The sequence below is a fragment of the Caretta caretta genome, chromosome 2 (genome assembly GCF_965140235.1).
Source record: "Caretta caretta isolate rCarCar2 chromosome 2, rCarCar1.hap1, whole genome shotgun sequence".
Taxonomy (NCBI): domain Eukaryota; kingdom Metazoa; phylum Chordata; order Testudines; family Cheloniidae; genus Caretta; species Caretta caretta.
In genome coordinates, this window is record NC_134207.1 from 118,082,193 (window position 1) to 118,104,037 (window position 21,845).

General features: G+C 45.3%; 1 protein-coding gene across 2 annotated transcripts in view; it reads left to right on the forward strand.

Moving 5' to 3' along the window:
* The window catches only part of F13A1 (coagulation factor XIII A chain), a 171,163-nt gene that overhangs the window by 81,298 nt on the left and 68,020 nt on the right, over positions 1 to 21,845 (forward strand). For both annotated transcript variants that reach the window (XM_075125389.1, XM_048839785.2), the window contains exon 3: positions 10,997 to 11,185. In XM_075125389.1, coding sequence (XP_074981490.1) covers positions 10,997 to 11,185 — 189 coding nt within the window. The remainder of the gene's footprint in view (positions 1 to 10,996; positions 11,186 to 21,845) is intronic.

Here is a 21,845-nt window from a genome sequence, read left to right on the forward strand (position 1 = left end):
CATGAGCTTCCCAAAGGTTTTTCATAGTTCCTGCCAGGAAATTAGTCCCTGCATCTGTGAGGATGTCGGAGGGCCAACCTACCCTGGCAAAAATGTCTGCTAGTGCCTGGCACACACTTTTAGCCCTGGTGTTGCTTAGAGCTACTGCTTCCGGCCATCGGGTGGCAAAATCCATGAAAGTCAGTATGTACTGCTTTCCTCTGGGTGTCTTTTTCGGAAAAGGACCCAGAATATCCACAGCTACTCGCTGAAATGGAACTTCAATGATGGGGAGTGGCTGGAGAGGGGCTTTGACCTGGTCTTGGGGTTTTCCCACTCTTTGGCACACCTCACAAGACTGGACATAGGTAGAAACATCCTTGCCCATTCCCTCCCAGTGGAATGACCCCCCCAAACGGTCTTTGGTCCTGTTCACCCCAGCATGGCCACTAGGGTGATCATGGGCTAAGCTCAAGAGCTTGGCCCGGTATTTAGTTGGAACTACCAACTGTTTCTGAGGATGCCAGTCTTTCTGGTGTCCCCCAGAAAGAGTTTCCTTGTATAAAAGTCCTCTTTCTACAACAAACCTGGATCGATTAGAAGAGCTGAGAGGCGGCGGGTTGCTCCGTGCCGCCGTCCAAGCTCTCTGGAGGCTTTCATCTGCTTCCTGTTCGGTCTGGAACTGTTCCCTTGATGCTGGAGACATCAGTCCCTCATTGGATTGGGGACCTAGGCTTGGTCCCTCTGGAAGCGATATAAGGGATGGAGCTGTTTCTGTTGACTGTGAACCGCTCTCCGCTGGTGCACTATGTTGGGATTCAGGCTCCGGCTGAGCCTCTTGTGTAGGGTTATCGGCTGTTGCCAGTTCAGCTTCGGTGGGGCCCTCTGGTGTTGAGGTTGCAAGTACTGGATTCAGTGTTGACACGGGGTCTGGTGTTGGTTGTTCGGCTGGTTCCGGTTCTGGGACTGGTTCCGTCTGGGTCTCTGGGACTGGATCCACTACTGCTGTTGCAGACATTGGCCTGGGGTCCGGGTCCATCACCTCTGACTGGGTCCTGATAGAAGTTTCTGGAACAGAGCTAGGCCTCACGGCTTGTTTAGCCTGGCTGCGGGTGACCATTCCCACCCTCTTGGCCTGCTTCACATGATTGGCCAAGTCTTCCCCCAACAGCATGGGGATGGGATAATCATCATAGACTGCAAAAGTCCACATTCCTGACCAGCCCTTGTACTGGACAGGCAACTTGGCTGTAGGCAAATTGAAAGAGTTGGACTTGAAGGGTTGAATCGTCACTTGGATCTCTGGGTTGATTAAATTGGGGTCCACTAAGGAAGCATGGATAGCCGACACTTGTGCTCCGGTGTCCCTCCACGCGGTGACCTTCTTCCCGCCCACACTCACAGTTTCCCTCCGCTCCAAGGGTATCTGGGAGGTATCTGGGCCTGTGGACCTCTGGTGTGATTCCGGTGCAATGAACTGTAATCTGTTGGGGTTCTTGGGGCAGTTGGCCTTTACATGACCCAGCTCGTTACACTTAAAACATCGTCCAGCTGACGGGTCACTGGGGCGAGGAGGGTTGCTGGAGAACGGGGTGGTGGGACGATAAGGGGTCTGGAGGGTTCTTTGGGAGGTAGGTGGGGCTTTGGGCGGCCCCCAGTAATAGGGTGTGGTCTGGGGTGGTCCCTTCTGGTCTCCGCTCCAACTGCGACCAGTTTTCTTCTTCTCTGCCACCTCCACCCATCTGGCTCCAATCTCTCCTGCCTCAATTACAGTTTTGGGTTTCCCATCTAGGATGTATCTTTCTATTTCCTCAGGAACACCCTCTAAGAATTGTTCCATTTGCATTAGGAAGGGCAAATTTACTGGAGATTCAACACTTGCTCCTGATATCCAGGCATCCCAATGTTTTACAATGTGGTAGGCATGTCGGGTAAATGACGACATGTCTGGTTTCCACCTTAGGGCTCTGAACCTCCGACGAGACTGCTCGGGTGTTATCCCCATTCTGACTCTCGCCTTGGATTTAAACAGTTCATACTTGTTCATGTGTTCTTTAGGCATTTCAGCTGCCACCTCAGCTAAGGGTCCACTGAGCTGCGGCCTCAGCTCTACCATGTATTGGTCAGTAGAGATGTTGTACCCAAGGCAGGCCCTTTCGAAGTTTTCTAAGAAGGCCTCAGTATCATCACCTGCCTTGTAGGTGGGGAACTTTCTGGGATGGGAAGTGGTACCTGGAGAAGGATTGCTAGGGTTTGTTGGTATATTCTGCTGGGCCTTTATCCTCTCCATCTCCTCCACATGCTTCCTCTCTTTTTCCTTCTCCTCCTCCACATGCTTCCTCTCTTTTTCCCTCTCCTCCTCCACATGCTTCCTTGCCTCCATTTCCCTCTTGTGGGCAGCCTCTTGGTGTTGTTCTGCCTCCCTTTCTTGTTCCTTCTTCAGCTGCATGAGTTCTATCTGTCTTTCATGTTCCCTTTGTCTTTCCTCAGCCTGAAATTTGGCTAATTCGAGCTGTAGTCGAGCCGCGGATTTTGCCATTCTAACCTCTCTGTTTTTACTAACTTTACACCCGAGGTTTAGAAATAAACAAACAAAACTTGGCTGTAAAATTTTGCTGTGCTGGAATAGAATACCTATTCTCTGATAGTGATTGTCAGCCTACAGAAAAAGACAATTCCCTTGTCTCTGCTCTGGGCCCAAATTAAAGCAAAAAACCTCCAACTACTTGGAAACCTGCTTACCCAGCCCAAAGAAAAAGCAAATGGGTAGAACACACACCCCCTATTTACTTTTAGGAAGAAAAGAAAAAAAAACTCTGGGTTGGAAGACTGTGAATTTTCCCTGCAGGAGTTAAGTACCCTGCCTCCAGGCAAAGAAAACCTGCAATTCACAAGATAATCCCCTTTTGTCTCTGCTTGGCCACAAAGCAGAGAGAAACCAAGCTGCTTTCAGTTTCAAAGCTGCTTTCTGGACTTTCTTTCCAAAGAAAAAAAAATTTCCTTTTTAAAATCTGTATTTCTAGTTCAAAAAATCTCAACTGGATCTCAAATGATTTCAGGTTAATCCCACCACTATGCCACCATGTCAAGGTTCCTCCCCCACTCTGAACTCTAGGGTACAGATGTGGGGACCTGCATGAAAAACCTCCTAAGCTTATCTTTACCAGCTTAGGTCAAAACTTCCCCAAGGTACAAAATATTACACCCGTTATCCTTGGAATGGCCGCTACCACCACCAAACTAATACTGGTTACTGGGGAAGAGCTGCTTGGACGCGTCTTTCCCCCCAAAATACTTCCCAAAACCTTGCACCCCACTTCCTGGACAAGGTTTGGTAAAAAGCCTCACCAATTTGCCTAGGTGACTACAGACCCAGACCCTTGGATCTGAGAACAATGAAAAAGCATTCAGTTTTTTACAAGAAGACTTTTAATAAAAAATAGCAGTAAATAGAAATAAAGAAATCCCCCCTGTAAAATCAGGATGGTAGATATCTTACAGGGTAATTAGATTCAAAAACATAGAGAACCCCTCTAGGCAAAACCTTAAGTTACAAAAAAGATATACAGACAGAAATAGTTATTCTATTCAGCACAATTCTTTTCTCAGCCATTTAAAGAAATCATAATCTAACACATACCTAGCTAGATTACTTACTAAAAGTTCTAAGCCTCCATTCCTGTTCTGTCCCTGGCCAAGACGACTACAGACAGACACAGACCCTTTGTTTCTCTCCCTCCTCCCAGCTTTTGAAAGTATCTTGTCTCCTCATTGGTCATTTTGGTCAGGTGCCAGCGAGGTTACCTTTAGCTTCTTAACCCTTTACAGGTGAGAGGAGCTTTCCCCTGGCCAGGAGGGATTTCAAAGGTGTTTACCCTTCCCTTTATATTTATGAGAAATACAATAAAGACAAGTGCAAAGTACTACACTTTTTAAAAATGAAAGTCACAACTACAAAATGGGGAATTACTGGTTAGGTACTGAACAGGCTCTGGGAGTTATAATGGACCACAAATTGAATATGAGTTAACAATATGATGCAGTGACCAAAAAAACCAAACAAACAAAAAACACAAACTAATCCTTGGTGTATATGAACAGGAATGTCATATGTAAGACAGGGGAGGCAATTGCCTCACTCTTCTTGGCACTAGTGAGGCCGTAGCTGGAGTACGGTGTCCAGGTTTGGGCCCCACACTTTAAGAAGGATGTGCACATATTGGAGAGAGTCCAGAGGAGACCAATAAATATGATAAAAAGGTTAGAAAACCTGATCTCTGAGGAAAAGTTAAGAAAACTGGGCCTCTGAGAAAAGAAGACTGAGCAGGACTTGATGAGTCTTCAAATATGTTAGGGGCTGTTATAAAGAGGACAGTGATCCATTTGTTCTCCATAACCACTGTAGGTAGGACAAGCAGTAATTGGCTTAATCTGTAGCAGGGAGATTTAGTTTAGATGTTAGGAAAAAGTTCCGAACTATAAGGCTAGTGAAGCTCTGGAGTAGGCTTCCAAGGGAGGCTGTGGAATCCCCATCATTGGAGGTTTTTAAGAACGGGTTGGACAAACAGCTGTCAGGGATGGTCTTAGGTATACTTGGCCCTACCTCCGTGCAGGGGCTGGACTAGATGACTGCTTGAGGCCCCTTTCAGCCCAGTATCTTTATGATTTACTTGTGAGTCCTTATCTACACTTTAAACAGCTTCATCAATCAGTACCTGGTAAATAATAATCTTATAAAAGGAATAAATCAGGTACATGGCCTTCATTAATGCAGCTGTGAGGGCCTACACTTATTTTTATTCAGTGGCCAGAGCAAGGGGGGATGCAGAGGGGATCAGTGACATAGGACGTAGCTCATGGTAGGGTTCTCGGGTGCAGGAAGGTCATGAATGGGGACTGCACTTGCCCGGCAGAGCAGTGCCTATCTCCCCACTTTTGTGCCAGGATAGAAAAGGGAGACTTGGGGCAAAATGGGTGAGGGATGAGTGTGTGAACTCTGAATCTACTACTCCACAGATCCTCTGACCACAACTCCTTCACCCACAGAAAGGACAGGCTGGATTCTGTGCCTCCCTGCTTCCAAGGAGAACCTCTGTGCAAAGCTGATTTACTTGAGCAGTATACAGAGGTCTGTTTTAGCTCCTAATTACTTACATATCACATTTGTTCATCAAATTATAATACCTGGCCATTTATATAATGCTTTCCAAGCCAAATGCTCCATGATTGTAAGGGAGCACAAGTCAGTTTAGAACAGAGCCACACTTGCTTACCCAGCTGTGAGTTTGGCCCTGTAGTCTTCAATGGAAAGTGGAAACATTAGCTTACAAATTCCTAAAATGAAAGATGGGTGTGGTTTTTTTCCCCTAGTTCAGCACTGGAAACTCATGCTGACAGTTGATAATCAAGGGGTCCAATATTGACCAGTAATAAAGATCCTACAGGCAGATCCTTTTGACTGAGGGTGTGTAAAGTTAAATAGAATCCAGCTCATTCTTTCATAGCTGCATTGATGCTAGCAGGAGCGTGGGGGAGTTGGTTTTGTTATGAAGTTAGCTAATATAAGTTAAGTCTGTTCCCTGTGGCGTGAGAAGATGCCATTTTTGCATAGTCATTTATCTAACTCTAACCGCAAGTATCTCTGGTATTTTTCAAACAGGCTGGGTCTATATGACATAGCTGATCTCAGCAGGAAATGTCAGCTGGAGAATATTTCTTTAATTATAATTCTCAGAACTTTGTTTCTGTAGTTTAAAATAGACTATTCAGGGAAGGGTATTCATCTTGCAAATTATTTCATGAAATGATAATGAAACATTAGGCCAAATATATCCTGTGTATTACTCCATTAACATCAGTGGATGAACTGGACCTATTTTCTGTCTAAGGTTCAGTTCTGGTACTCCATATTCAAAAGCACCCACAGAAAGCTTAAGAAAATTCTGGCTCAGATACCCAGATGGTGCAAATGTGCATAGCTCCATCGAAGCCTAATTCCTGACTCTATCACTGACTTGCTGGGTGACTTTGCGAGAGCCACTTACATGTCTCTGGGCCTCAGTTTCCCCAAACCCACCTGTGTTAAAGGTCTACAAAAGAGAGGGCCAGATCCTCAGCTGGTGTGAACTGGCATAGCACTGTTGAAGCTGGTGCAAACTGGCATAGCTGCAGCCACATTTGAACTCCATCAGTTTATGCCAGCTGAGGATCTGGTCCATGATCTTTTTGCAAGGGCAGGTACATCCAGAGAGGAAAGAAGGAAGACAAAACTTCCTGATACGGGGTGGTGGTGAGGTAAAGCTCCGCCCCTTATGTCAAACATTTTTAAGTTGAGGTGCAGTAACTGGAAGCATTTACTGCTGATGTTCTGTGTTATGGGGTGTCTGCTTTAGAACAACCACCAAAAGGACTTTAAGGGGTTGGTTATAAAAAATCACATCTTTTATAAAGTGCCTTTCACCCAAGCATCTCAAACCACTCTACCAAGGTGGGTGGTATTAACTCTATTTCTCAGAAGAGGAAACTGAGGCACAGAAGTGAGACAGGGAATTAGTGGCACTCAGAAATAGAACACTGGTCTCCAGACCCCTAGCCAGGTACTCTAGTGACTAGGCACCGATGCCTCCCTACTTTCAGCTTGGAGGCAGGATTTGGGACTAGATATGGCTTCAAGCTGAACTTGAACTTTGACCTTCAGGTCCATCAATTTACAATACATACAGCTTTCAGACTAGCTTGGCAGAAAGCAGTTTTTACAGGAAGGAACCACTTTAATTATTGGGCATTTATCACAAGTCACAAAACAACACCAGGTAAACCCCCAGTTCTTCTGTCTTGTCATCAGATAGTCTAACCGTGACAATTAACCCATTGTCATCTATATGGGAAATCGAAATTTCACTCTGCTCTACCAATAAATGGCTACACAGGCCGTGCATTAGCTTAATTTAAAGCTGTTTTAAAAAAAAAAAAAATGCTTCATCCCTGCCTGGGAGATATCCTCAAGGGAGGATTGGACAGGAAAGGAGGAACCTAAAGGGATTTCAGAAAGGGGTGGGGGAGCAGCTTTAAATTCCACCAGAGGCTCCAAAACCAGAGGAAGCTATCGCAGGGATAAGCTTATCAGCACATCCTCCAGCTGCTCTAGCCACACATCCTCCCTGACTAGCACAGTCTACTTGTTGAGTTGAGCTTTCCCCCTCATAGAATCATAGAATATCAGGGTTGGAAGAGACCTCAGGAGGTCATCTAGTCCAACCCCCTGCTCAAAGCAGGACCAATCCCCAATTTTTGCCCCAGATCCCTAAATGGCCCCCTCAGGGACTGAACTCACAACCCTGGGTTTAGCAGGCCAATGCTCAAACCACTGAGCTATCCCTCTCTTCTCCTCTAGGCTGCTACCATTCTCCACAGCTGAAATTACCCTTCCTGTCAGACTTTCTGCTGCTGGGGCTGTGTGCCAAGGCCTATGCCTGCAGTGTAGACACAGGAATGAATCTGCCCAAGTTTTTGCAAAGATCTTGCAGGGCACAGGCACCATCTTCCTCCACGCCCTGGGGGTGCTCACCCCTCCTGTGCCCCGCCTCTTCCCACCCCCCTCTACCCCTGCCCACCTCTTCCTGCCCAGTTCCGCCCCCTCCCCCAAGCGCATCCCATGCCCACTCCTCCCTCTCCCACCCAGAGCCTCCTGCACTCCTGATTGCACGGGGCAGGAGGCACTGGGAGGGAGGGGAGGCACTGATCAGCGGGGCCGCTGGCGGACGGGAGACGGGGGGAGTGGGGAGCTGGCTGCCAGTAGGTGCTAAGCACCCGCTAATTTTTTTCCATGGGTGCTCCAACGCCTATGTTGCAGGGCACTAGCCATACGAAAGGAAAATGCTGAGTGCATAACAAGCCAATATACTTTGGGTATCTGCCTTCTAAGGAAAATACAGAGGATTCTGTAGGCAGGAATGTTGAAAGCAAGCAAGCCATAGAAAGCGAATGGAACAGGAAAAATACTAGCTTTATGGGAGCTTAAATAGGTATTTATGTGGATACCTATGTCATAAAGTCCTAGTAAGCTCCCTCTCACAGTCACGCTTTAGATAGAACAGAAGGAGCTCTTGAAAAGTTGACTCATGCAACTGGCGACAGAATGATGCAAGTTCAAATCACAGCATAACTGAATGGAAGTGCTCAGTGGGGGATACGTGTTGTGAAGCATGGTGAAAATGAAGATGGGGAAACAGCTTGTGACATAGTTTTACCGTAACGGTAGGATGAACCCTCTGACTGCTACCAGTATGTTCCACTCCGGTGCACTCAGAGATACGCCTTATTAAAGTGTTCCCATAACAGGCCAATAGGATGGCATATGAGGCAGTAGATTCCCCGCCGCCTCCAACTGGATAACCACAGTTCTCTGTGTTGCTGAATTACAATTTAATTCAGAGACAGTAGTATTGCCTCCAGTATGCATTATGTATCTGCATCATTCATGAGACCTTCTTTAAGTCTCTTAACTTTAGTAATCGGGATTTCATCCAGGTATGGGAAAAATTCTAATGTATTGTGCCCAAATATATACGTTGTTATAATTACCAGGATCACCCGTGTTTTGGGATAGATACACCCTGTATATGTGTGAGTGCTGCAGCTGTTCTAGCCCAGGGCTCATTTTAGGAACAAACTAGCGCTGTGAGCCCATTTGAGATAACAGCATGAAAATTTTCTGCAAGGAGTTCAGGTACCCTGGTGATAAGTATGATATAATAACCTGAGTAGAAGATTTAATTAAGTTGTTGTTATAGTGATATTTTTCCCCGTGAACCAAGCAAGTGGGTCAAAAGAAGCAGGGCCAAAATTTTCAGATGTGGCCTCTGATTTTGGATACATACGTTTTTGGATCCCCAATTTAGGGTCCACCCTTTGGCCTGCTTTTCAGAAGCGCTGACCACATGCAACACCCATGCTTTCAGCTGGACCAAGGTGTCTCAAGTTGGGCACCCAAAATCAGAGGCTATTTTGAAACTTGTTGGGCCAAAATGAAGCAGAGGAGACCATCCCACTGCTGTGCCAAGAACAAACACTCTGATCATTAGCAAATATGAGTAATGCAGGGCTCAGGTTGAATTCCTGATCCACTTGAACCACCCCTGTTCCAATTTGACAAAGGAGCTCGACTTTCAGCAAGCTCGGGTTGGGCACCCTGGTTTTGTTGTGATGTGATATTTATTTTGTAGTGTTGTGACATCTGCTCAGAAGAGCCCAGTATCCAGGTGCTCATACCTTGAGCACCAGGAGGAGGAGGTCTGCTTCCCTGTGTAGCCAGCCTTTTCCTTCCACCCAAGCTCTGGAGAGTGCCTCTTTTGGGATGGTTCCCGGGGATACCCAGGGATGTGAGGCACCTTGCTACCACCTGCCAATAGTGTGAGGAAGCCTTTTCTGTACCTGCCATGGGTGAGCTCCCCAATTCCACCAGACACGGGCAATGCAAGCAGTGCCCTCTAAGCCTCACAGACCATGCTGTTACCCTACAGACTAGCAATTGGCACATCCCAAACCCCCAGCCCTCTGTCTCCCTGAAGTGTCCAGCCCTTGTTCCATTGGACACACTCAGTATTCACAGATTCACTGCTTCCACAGAAACAGTACACCCCAGCTCTGCCAGTTCTACCTCACATCACCGCTCTGCTTAACTCACAGCACTTAGATATGTTTACAGTGAAATCAAGTGTAAGTTTATGTAAAAAAGTGTAGAGATTCAAGTGTTAGCAAGAAGTAGTATTGGAGACAAATGGTTACACATACAATCATAACACACACTCTAGAGCATAGACTTAATTAACAAGATCCTCTCATGTCTTGTAGAATATTGTTTACCCCCAAAATCCTTGCAGTACTTTACAGCCAGGTTGGCTGTGACCTTCCTTTCATTAGACATGCATTCTGCCAGTTTGCCTCCTAGGTGAGGGATCCCATGTGTTTCCTTCCACCCCAAGATATTCCATACCAATCCTTGGAGTTTATTCAGAAACAGGACGCACGCACGCACGTGCACACACACAGCCTGCTTATTTCTCTCTTGTAGATTTTACAATCCTTAACTCCTCCCCAGGCTCCGCTAGGCATACATTGTGAGGCATTCAATACCCAAATAACCAGACAGGGAGATAGGTGTCTGTTACCTCCTGCCTGAAAGGAAGATGTCCGAGGCATGTCATCTTTTGGTGAGCTACCTTAACTCCATGACCTTAAGGACCTAATTTTCAGTACAGAGACATAATTCCTTAAATACTATCCATACGTACATGGCCTGGCTCTGGCTCTTAGCCCCTGAGGCCCTGCCCCCAGGCTGGAAGCTGGATCCACCTTGGGGTAAGAGCCGCACGGGCCGCTGTGGGGAGCCACGACCCCTCCACCTGCCCTGGGCTGGGGGCACAGACGGCGGGGACACAGGCCAGGGGCTAGCTTTTGGAGCCCCCCACCCCAGGCAAGTAGAGGAGCCTGGGCTCCCCAGCCCAGCTCTGGCTCCCAGTTGAGTAGGGGCATGACCTTGGGTAAGAGGAGGGGCAGGAGCAGGGCCTCATAGGGGGAGGGGCCTCTTGGTCCCCCACTTTTAGGAAGAGTCTGTTGCCCCTGCCACACTCTGTTTCTCATCCTGCAATCCTAAGCCTCCTGCACTATTCACCTTCAAGCTTCTGCAACCAATGAGACAGGGAACCTATATAGTCAACAGCCTCACTTGTGACACAGCCCAGATTCACCCCTAGAGCACTGGACTATTTTATAACTCATTTCATATAAGGGGCCTGATTCTCCTCTCTCGAACCCTACAAAGACATTTACACATGTGCCAAGTGGGTATAAAATGTAATCAGATGATGATTTTCCTCTCCACTTCAGTGGGGCTATTACCAAGTAAGGTACTACTCAATGTGAGTGAATGAGCAGGATCAGAGCCCATAAGCGGTATGGTATCAGTATGAAACAAAGAAACTGATTTTCCCCCCCCCCCTTTTGTGTGTGTACATAGATTTTCTGGAAGTTAAGGAAGTTCACATGTTCAAGGGTGACCAGGATGTTAACAAGCAGGAGCACCATACTGACAAGTACTACCACCCTAAGTTGATTGTACGCCGTGGACAGCCTTTCCTTATCCAAATTGACTTCAACCGTCCTTACAAACCTGAAAAGGACCAGTTCTGGGTGGAATACCTTATAGGTAAGTGCCAAACAGGAGCAATGTAGTGTTAGCAAAGTAAAGTTTATAGAATATCTATATCTGTTCCAAATAATATAGTATCTAAGGGCCTGATCTTCTATTAAAGTCAGTGAGACAGTAGGATGTGCTTAAAGCTGAGCATATGCATTAAACGCTTTGCTGAAATGGGGCCTGGATCCGGCTAGCCTTACTCATTCATTTAAGTCAATGGAACTACTCATATGAGAAATGTGAGCAGGGTTTGTCCCTCTATGTATATTCAAAAGCTGTACTTTACTATATTGGATTGCCAATGTTATCACTGGTTTATGTTTAGGGGCAAAATGATAGTGGTGGTGGGCAGATTAGAAAAACTTGTTACAGTAACTCCTCACTTAACATTGTAGTTATGTTCCTGAAAAATGCTACTTTAAACGAACTTATGTTAAGAGAATCCAATTTCCCCATAAGAATGAATGTAAATAAGGGGGGTTAGGTTCCAGGGAAATTTTTTTCGCAAATATTCCCTGCGGAAACTGAATGTGATGATGAACCCACGCTATCCCACTGGAGCACACCACTCCCTCCACTTTCCAAAGTCCCGGGGGCTGCATGTGTGTGTGAGACAGAGACAAACCATGTGTGTGTGTGTGTGTGTGTGAGAGTGAGAGAGAGATGCACATTGCCCCTTTAAGTACACCACTCTACGTACACTGCCTTTTTAAGTAGATCAGCAAGTTGAGAGAGCTGCTGCTGCCAGCAAGCTCCCTCAGTCCTGAGCCCTGTCGTGTCTCTCCCTCCCTGTTCTGTGGAGATGGGGTACAGGAGTGGGGGGAAAGGGACACCCTGACATCAGCACCTCTCTTCCCCTCCACCCACTGCACAGCAAGCAGGAGGCTCCCAGGAGCAGCTCCAAGGCATAGGGTAGGAGCAGCACACAGCAGTCGGGGGAGGGACACCTGAACTGTCCGGCAATTGATAGCCAGCTGGTCGGCCGCTGCACAGGGAACTTAGGGGAGCTGATGGGGGGGCTGCCGGCCCACCCTGGTTCCAAGCCCCCACCAGCTAGCTCCAACAGGCTGCCCTTCCTGCAAGCAGTGGACAAAGCAGGTGGCTGCCAAACAACGTTATAAGGGAGCATTGCGCAACTTTAAATGAGCATGTTCCCTAATTGATCAGGGACATAACAAAACAATGTTAACCAGGAGGATGTTAAGTGAGGAGTTACTGTACTTGCAATTTCGAAGAACCTAGAGAAAAGAGCACGAGATCGTAGTCAGGAGAAATGGCAGAAATGTGTGTGTTGATATAAAAAATAGTTGTATGCACAAGGGGAAAAACAGAACACTAGAACTGTGAAAGTTTCTATAATGTGTACTTGCAGCTCAATATATATTAAGCTGGAAAATTCTTAGGCAAGGGGGGAAAAAGATTGCAACCTTGGAATCAGAAAGGTATTGCAAACATAAAGATCAGATCATGAGTCATCCTGCACAACTACTCAGGAGAATAAGAGCAGGCATATGGTGACCCCTTGCACCAGATACCTCCATCACAGGGAGAGGAAATGACCCCCTCCTCCAATGCACCAGCCAGTGCAGACAGGGGATAGGCTGCAGGATATGTCCTTGGTAAAGAAGGGGGAAAGCGAGAAAGCAGACTGCAAGTCTGAGTCACAAACTGCTTCCCACTCTGCTTCTGGGTCAGCGCAGTCATACGCTGCCCCATACAGAGGGCTTTTGGTACAGTCACAATTTCACCCTGAGTTCTCTCTCAATTTTTTTTCAGACATCTCTGTTCCTTCCTGTTATAGATTGTGTATAAATTGGTTTGAATTGACATTTAATATAGCTTCCTGAGAACTGCATTTTAAAACTTGTATTACTGATTTTTTTTCTGCTCTTGGATTATGATCATATATCCACTTATTAGATTTGTTACTCTATCTTTTAAACATATACATGGTGAAGAAGTTGCAGTCTGCAGTTCCCCCCGCCTCCCACTCTGTTACTTCTCATTTCAGTTAGGGTTAGGAGGCATGTTGTGGTAGTCTAATGAGCTGATTGGCTAGAACATCCGTAAGTGCCTTAAAATTTAATATGCACAAAGATTATTAGTCCTTTTGGGGATTTAATTGAATTCAAGGCTTTTCCAATTCATCTTTATATCTTTAAACAAACAGCTATAGATTGAAGAAGTGAAAAATGGAAAGTTTGTTTGTTATTGCATTGTGTGATGTATGATGAATAAAACAAATTTCAGAATTCTTTATAAAAGTGATCTTTGTTTTTAATTTTTTTATTGAAGAATTCTAAAACTTTTTAGATTCATTTCCCATACATTACATGATGCAATAAAACAAAGTATACATGTGCATCGACAGGGCTCTTTCCCAACATACATCTTCCAAGTTTCACACCATGGCTTCATGGGAATGCATAGTGTACTGGTATGCAAGGGGCAGTGTCTGGTATATCAGTGGTTGCAGAAGAACCTATGATCCAGTGCTCATTGAAGTCAGTGGAAAGACTTCCCCCTAGATCACATTAGAGATGGATCTGAACACTGTGGAGAAGCTTGCAATACAAACCCAGTTCCACATCATAACTTTACAATCGACTCCTTTCTTTATGGTGCACCAAACCAAAACCCCAGAGCCAAACTTTTTTTTCTTTTTCTTTTTAAAGCTTTGGAGTGTTTGAAATCCAGATCCATCTGTTGGGGCTTGGTCACAATCCTAGTCCATGTTCTGTGTAATTCAGAAACAAACATTGCATTTCCCAACTTCCAAATGCTCAGCCCAGCCACTGGCCTCTCTCATCCTGACCCCAGTCAGTCCCTCCAGTGCTGTGTCTGGACCAGGCCAGAGAGAAATCACCAGCAAATAGCTACAGCAAACCTTTTTATTAAACAGGAGCACAGTGGGAAATGATAGTCACCTCAGACATTTAGAGGGATGAGCTAATGGACCTTGTTCTTTAGCTTAGGGGCAGCAGCACAGGGTAGTCTCCTTATGTGGCCCACCTGGCTGAGTGGGACAAAGCCCTACCTTCTGCCAGTCAGAGCCAAACTTGCTCAGTGTGGCCCCGTCAATGAGTGGCAAATTATTTCCACAAATCTAAATCCATATTCAGCCATCCTGCTATTTCTTGCTGAGCATCTCGTATGTAGTTCTTTTTTGCAGTCTCAGGTTCGTAGGTTCCAATGGGAACTGAAAGCACTCGAGCACCTCTTAGTAAACCCTCAGCTGTAGGTAAGCAAGAGAACAAGGAGCTAGTTTTTATGAAGGAAGACTTAGCTGCTTTTCTCCTAGTGATTCAAAGTGCAGTGTTTCAGAGTCGCCATTCTTTCCGCAGGATGTCTTTCCCTGAGGAGATGACAGAATTTCACAATACTTAAAGTAGTGAGCATCCCTTGATTAGTGAAATACTTGATGGCAGTACAATGTTTAATACTTGATGCTGTTGGGCAGCAGTCAGACCTGCAGCATGTTTTCTGATCATGGTGCAGGACATAGCTTCCAAAAGGCAAGCAACGAGCTGCTGCTCTATCTGGTGATAAGCTTCCAGCCCTACTGAACTCACTGCCAGCACTAAGCAAGCTGAAATCCAGAGCACTGCTTAATACTCAGCACTCTGACAAATGTTTCTCTATAACCACATTGGGGTGGGGTTTTATGTGGGCAGCAACAACAAAAACAGAACAGTACACGTGGGAGGAGGAAGTCATGTAGGAGAGCTAAGCTGACATTTTGTATTGGCAGTATGTTTGCATCTTGCTACTTCCTTCCAGTGGAAGGTTCAATATTTAATGATCTTGAGGGGACGGGGAAGAGGTTTCTCTACAAATACTTAGGAACAAACAGAGACTGCTGAAAGATTCAGCATTTTGTTTGCCATGAGGAAACTCACTCTGTCTGCATTTAGTGTCATGTTCCTGGGAAGCAGGCACCTGGCTTACCAAACGTAAGCCGGGAATTGGGCAGACAGCAGCAGCAAATCACTGCAACCCAAGCCAGAGCTTTGGTAGATAAGAATGTAAAAGGTATTGCATGAAAATAAGTGGTGATTCAGAGGAATGTTGTAGATTTGAAAGTTTTTAAGTTAATGAATATTAAGCAGCCTTACAGGTGACTGTAATGACCTGCAAAGATCCTCCTCTCCTCTATTCACAAACATGTAATTTAAAATAGTCAGATAAGAGACCATCACAAAAGAAGCCATCCCAGGTTTTACAGCAGATTTAATGCATTCCAGGGTGGGGCTTGAGGTGTTTAAGGCTCAATCCTGTGTGGTTCTGAGTATCTCAGCAGGAGCAGATGCCCTTGGTTCCTGGTGAATTCAGTGGAGGTTGAGGGTACTCAGCACCTTGCAGGAGGTTCTCTTTGCAGGATCAATCCCTTAGTGAGTGCTGTGTAGATACCAACATAGAACGTATGTGTTTAGTAGGGTGACCAGATGTCCCAATTTTATAGGGACAGTCCCAATATTTGGGCCTTTTTCTTACATATCCCCCACCCCGTCCCAATTTTTCACACTTGCTATCTGGTCACCCTAGTGTTTAGTAAAGATGATTCTTGCTGACAGTAATTCAGCATGGAGGTTTAATAGATTAAAGACCAGTTCTGCTCTTAAAAATGACTCATAAGCGTGGGAACTAGAGTTGTGGGGGGTGCTGCAGCACCCCCAGGCTCCCAGCTGCTGGCCCCACGCGTTCAGGCTTCTGGATGCCAGCCCCGCATGCCTGGGGGCTCTGCTGCCGTCCAGGGTCCCAGCTGCTGGCCCCAAGCCCAGGTCTCTGAGGCCACCCTGCGCCTGGGGCTTTGCTCCTGGCCTCAGCTCAGGGAGTGGGGGGAGTGGACGGGGTAAGGGGGCTGGCTTTCAGCACCCTATTAAAAATGTTCCAGCACCACTGAAATGACTGAGTAACAATGGCACTTATATACTCCAGAGACCTGGTCCCTGCGTGTACTCAGATTTATCACTGTTTACTTTCCTAGCTCAAATAAATTTTTGCTATTCTTTAGTCCTGTTAATGTTGCAGAGCGCTATGGGAGAGTGAACTGGATTCCATTCTGGCTTGTGCATTGATAACAGGACTATGAACTAAGCTAAATTTGGATTGCAGAATCCTTTTAGTTGGTAATGAATCACATTGGGTGAACTCTCCTTGCTACCCTCAATAGCCTGAAATTTGTTCTCTAGAGACGTTTCATGAATAACAAATTTGCAAAAACTCAGTCTGATTGCCAACAACTCACAAGCAGAGTGAAGTTAACTGAATACATTATTACAAATAGTTCACGCAGCTCCATTTAAAAATGTGTTGTTTCACAACACCGGACCACACAGCTACCTAGTGAATACAGTACCTTAGCGGAATGTTTCTGTTAAGATGATCGGTAGTGAAGTTATGTAAATGTTAACATTTTAGACAGTCGTAATTATGTTTGACATGTAACACCTCATTGAATATGTTGTCCTGGGGAAGAGCAACTTAAGTTCTTCTAGCTCTTTCTAGGAGCTCCATGAGAGCTGTGCTGGTTGAGGCTATAAAATAGATGCACTGAATCAATGAATCCACCAGACATCCTGGACGTATTCATTGCCGGTCAAGTTGGGGCTGTGTTGGCTTTCTGGCAGCCTCCTGGTGAAGGGGCAAATGCGGGTATTTTGTGCCACTGTAAGCCCCACAGCAGATTTTTCACAGTCGGGGAGGGGGCTTGTGGGAATCTGCCCATCTGTTCATATTGCTGCAGATAACCAGGCTGGCACCAGTGCTGTGAAAGCTCCAGTACGAGCGCTTATTTAGAATTGGTAGTTCTAACTATGGTTTCTTTGAGAAACAATTGTATGATTCAGTCTGCTAATATGGCCTTCAATCTCACTTTTCATAGTAGTTTCTACTCCTGGGGGAATTCTGCAGCATGTCCTGTAGGGGTGCGGGTATCTGGGCTGGGGCACCCTGTGGCTGGGCTCTGGGATGTACGGGGTGAGGGTGTCTGGGCTGGAGGGCGCCCTGTGGCTGGGCTCTGTGGGGGAGCAGGTGAAGGTGTCTGGGCTGGGGGCACACTGTGGATGGGCTCTAGAGGTAGAGACTGAGGGTGTCTGGGCTTGGAGGGTGCCCTGCAGCTGGGCTTTTGGGGATAGGGTGTACAGGTGTGTGGGCTGGGGTGTGTACACCCCATGGATGGACTCGGGGGGAGGGGGGGATAGTGAGTGTCTGAGACCAGAGGGGAAGAATTTTCCCCTAAGATGTGCCCAGCTGACACATGTGACGCACCCACACTGCGGTTCCCAACAGAAGCACAACAGAGAAACAGGAACTGGTTTGTCATAGGGGTTTCTTTACCTCTCTCTACTCCTGGAGGAATCTTTCTTGTTGTCTGCATTGTTACAGACATACTTGCTGACCAATATTTTGAAATAAATTACCAAATAATTGAAACTGGTGTGATGATATTGTGTTATTTTGACAACTAAAATATGCAGAATTTTGCAGAAATTTTAATTTTTTGGTGAAATTTTTTAAATTTTGACACAGAATTCCCCCAGGAGTAAATAGTTTCCTGTACACTACCAAAGCTGTTGATGACTTTATATGGTACATCCTTATTCTAATGAGATATTTCTATGCATTGTTGTAAATCTTAGGGCTAGTCAGACCTTCCTTAAATGGCTTCATAAATTCATAGATATTGGTCTATCTATAAATGTTATCTTAAACCTCTAATTTATCAATACACTTCAGAAATGGTCATAAATCCCAGACCTCTTGGCTAATCTTACCCCCACTTCCTATGCATCTATAAATCAAGGAATATTTCTCTGAAACTAGAGTAGAAACTTCCTTCTCTCTTTTCTGTAGCCTTACAGGACAATGCTCAGAGAGATTGTTACTCACATTAAATCAGTCAAGAGTAAAGAATTCTAAGGCCTGATCCTTTATGCTTTATCCAGGCCAAACTCCCCGGAAAGTCAAGAGGGTATTTGCCTAGTAAGGACTTATGGGGTCAGGGGCCCGGTCCAAAGCCCTCAGAAGTCAATGAGAGTCTTTCCAGAGCCCAGGTCCTTAGTCTACTTTTAAAGAAAAAAATGTCACTTTTAATTGATCAGAACTTTTTTTGACATTTAATACAGAAGCAGTAAATCTCGTGCTTTGTGAGGTTAACATTGCCAGTGGAGTCGTTTTTGCCCATTGGATCCAGAAAAGATTTTTGACTATTTGAGAATGTTGCCTGGGATGGTCTGTTTTCTCGATGGCATGTCTGGTAAAGCACGTTGTCTCAGTCATTACGACAATATGCAAAAGCGGACTGCCTCGGTCTCTGTGACATTGTGGCAAAGCACATTTTCTGCCTGTTTAATCAAACGCCAGGGTTTAATTAAGTAAATATTTTCCCCCTTTAAAAAGAATGGATTCTCATAAACATACAGGAACACATGATGGGCTGAGCAAAGAGTCCGTGCCGTGTCCCATGTTGTTTCCATTTTCTAAAGGAGCTCCCATTCTTTGGAGCCAGAATTATTTATGACCATTGGAACACACTTCCTAAAATTGGTCCAGGACATAAAAACAACTGCATGCCAGCTGCTAGCTAAGAACAACAAATCTGTTTGTTTTTTGCATGATAATGTCAAGGGTATATTTTTTTCACCCTGGCATTCTTTGCCAACAGCTAGAAAGACGTAGGAAAGGAATTATCTGAGACCTTCTACAAAGTCAGGATTTTTTAATGCAAAAGGACCTAGATTCTGTTGCCCAATTACATCTATGCAACAACAGTAACTTTTAAAACTTGGCTTCTTTTTTAAAAAAATGCCTGTAATAACTCAGAGTTAGTAATAGTTAGCAGTGGGTGTTTAGCCCGTTTTAGCCCAGGGAATGTGGTCAGATCTGGGTAAAGCTGTGCTGAGATGGGTATGTGTGTTTTTCTAAATGTTTTCAAGTTTGCATGCAGCCCTGCTGAAGGTGATGCTGTTTGAAGATGGGAGGGAACCAGATGTGACACTATAGGCAGCCTCTTAGAGACACTAGTACCTTCAAGGATTTGTTCCTCTTACAGGCTGTGATCATTTGGGGCAAGAAGGTTGGTTTTTTGTTTTGTTTTTTTGACAGCTGGGTGTTTGTAAAAATTATTCATGAGCGTTAGCTAATCATGGTCCCAGTGCACCCACCTACCATCCTCAGGCTGTTTGTTACAATAAGGCTTACCTCTGTTACAAGGCTACTATATTCTGGCTCTCAGCTCCAACTTATTTATCATCCTGTCACAATTGTTATACTTCCAGGACCTGCTTGGAAATGGATTCTTTATGCTGTGTATGAAGGGTCTATCTGGGTAAAATGAATGAGTCGAACAGGAAAAATATTAACCTTACTGTGTATATAGGAAGACAGATTCTGGCCTCTTTCTTTTAAATATCTGCTAATGGCTGAAAGGGATACTGTGCAATATCATGGGGCCCCCATATTTTGATATAGATCTTAAAACTAATGCAATCTGGAGCGGGGGGAAATGTCCTCTGGAGTCTAAATATATCTTTAAAAGAAAATTCCATTATTCTGTCTGCCAACAAAAGTATCCCCAACCAACACCACCACTGATTTGTGGGACCTATCCAAAAACATCTTGCACTCCCTCTGCTGGCCCTGCAACAGCAGTTAACGAATATGCCCTAATTGCAGAGCAATACTGATATCAGTATGTGCTCGCTGGTGCACATACAATGAATTAAAGCAAAATGACATGTTAGCGACAATCTTGATTAGAACAATGGAGCTGGAGGAGGAAAGCCCATGAGAGTTTTCCCTGACTCAGAACTGACCTGATGTTTGTTAAACTGAAAACAACAACCTTGGTATCTATTTTGGCAGGGTTTTGTTTAAAGAGCTTGTTAACTGGAGGAATATCGCTCTTGTGTTGCTGACTGAACCTTATTCTGCCTTCCTTCCTCTCTTCCCCACAATCAGTGTAAATTCCTCCCATATGCTCTACAACTATATCCAGCACTAAGCCTAGCATACTATAGTAACTGACAGGACCTTGAGGTAACGCTGATATTCCAAGCAACTGAGACATGCTTTAAACAGAGCAAATTTCTATGTGGGATACATATGTAGGTGACCACAGGTCTTTGTTTTAATTTAACTGGTTTGTTCTTTTACTTCTAAATCAATATGCTTGTAGCAGTTGTTGATGTGATGATGGATGGTGAGAGTTTATCTCCCTGTACAAAAGGCTGGGCTGTGGTTTTTGTAGGTGCCTTTCCTCTTGTTTTTGGAGTACCTTATTGCACGTTCTGTTACTAAATAAGATATTGGACACCAACAGGAGAAAGCCCCAAGCCAGCAGTAAGGATGGAATCCCAGCCACACTGAATGGCAGAACTCCCATTGACTTCAAAAGGGGTTAGGATTTCATTCTTAAGTATTTGTTTACTTCCAAATAATTAGGCAGTTTGGCATACCCAGGCCCGGTTAACTCTGGGCCAAATTCATGCCTCCCTCGTGTAACTGAGCTAGACTTGGGGGAGGGTTTAATGAGCGCTACGTCTGTACATCCATGAGGTGGAGAAGCACAGTTAGTTTCCCAGCACCGGAGAGCGCAGAGCAGAGGGTTACTGTCCATACTAACAGGTTTCAGAGTAGCAGCCGTGTTAGTCTGTATCCACAAAAAGAAAAGGAGGACTTGTGGCACCTTAGAGACTAACAAATTTATTTGAGCATAAGCTTTCGAGAGCTACAGCTCACTTCATCGGATGCATTCAGTGGAAAATACACTGGGGAGATTTATATACACAGAGAACATGAAACAATGGTGTTACCATACACACTGTAAGGAGAGTAATCAGATAAGGTGAGCTATTACCAGCAGGAGAGCAGGGGGTGGGGGTGGGAAACCTTTTATAGTGATAATCAAAGTGGGCCATTTCCAGCAGTTGACAAGAACGTCTGAGGAACAGCGTGGGGGAATAAACATGGGGAATTGGAATTAATTTGCAAACTGGATACAATTAACTTAGGCTTGAATAAAGGCTGGGAGTGGATGGGTCATTACACAAAGTAAAACTATTTCCCCATGTTTATTCTCCCCACCCCCCACCCCCACCCCCCGCTCTCCTGCTGGTAATAGCTCACTTTACCTGATCACTCTCCTTACAGTGTGTATGGTAACACCCATTGTTTCATGTTCTCTGTGTATATAAATCTCCCCACTGTATTTTCCACTGAATGCATCCGATGAAGTGAGCTGTAGCTCACGAAAGCTTATGCTCAGATAAATTTGTTAGTCTCTAAGGTGCCACAAGTCCTCCTTTTCTTTTTGTCCATACTAACTGTCCCAAAGAACACGTATCAGAATGGGGTGAGAACACTGAGCGGAGTCATGGCCACCCACCTGCATTATTTACCCTACTACATAGGAGTGGCAAACAATGCCCTTCTCCTCCCCCCATCCTACCCCATGAGCCTGTATGAGCCACACACAACTGAGACCTGAATGTACAAATATAGGTCACATCCCACTTGCCTTCAGAGGAGTAGTCCCTTCTGAGTTCTCTGAGTGAAGTGAGACAACGCTGGCTCCAAAGTGAGTCACGTTCCTTATAATGAGGGATTATGCTGGGGCATTACGATGAGTTACTACTCCATAAACATTCTTCAAAACACTGTTAGGAGG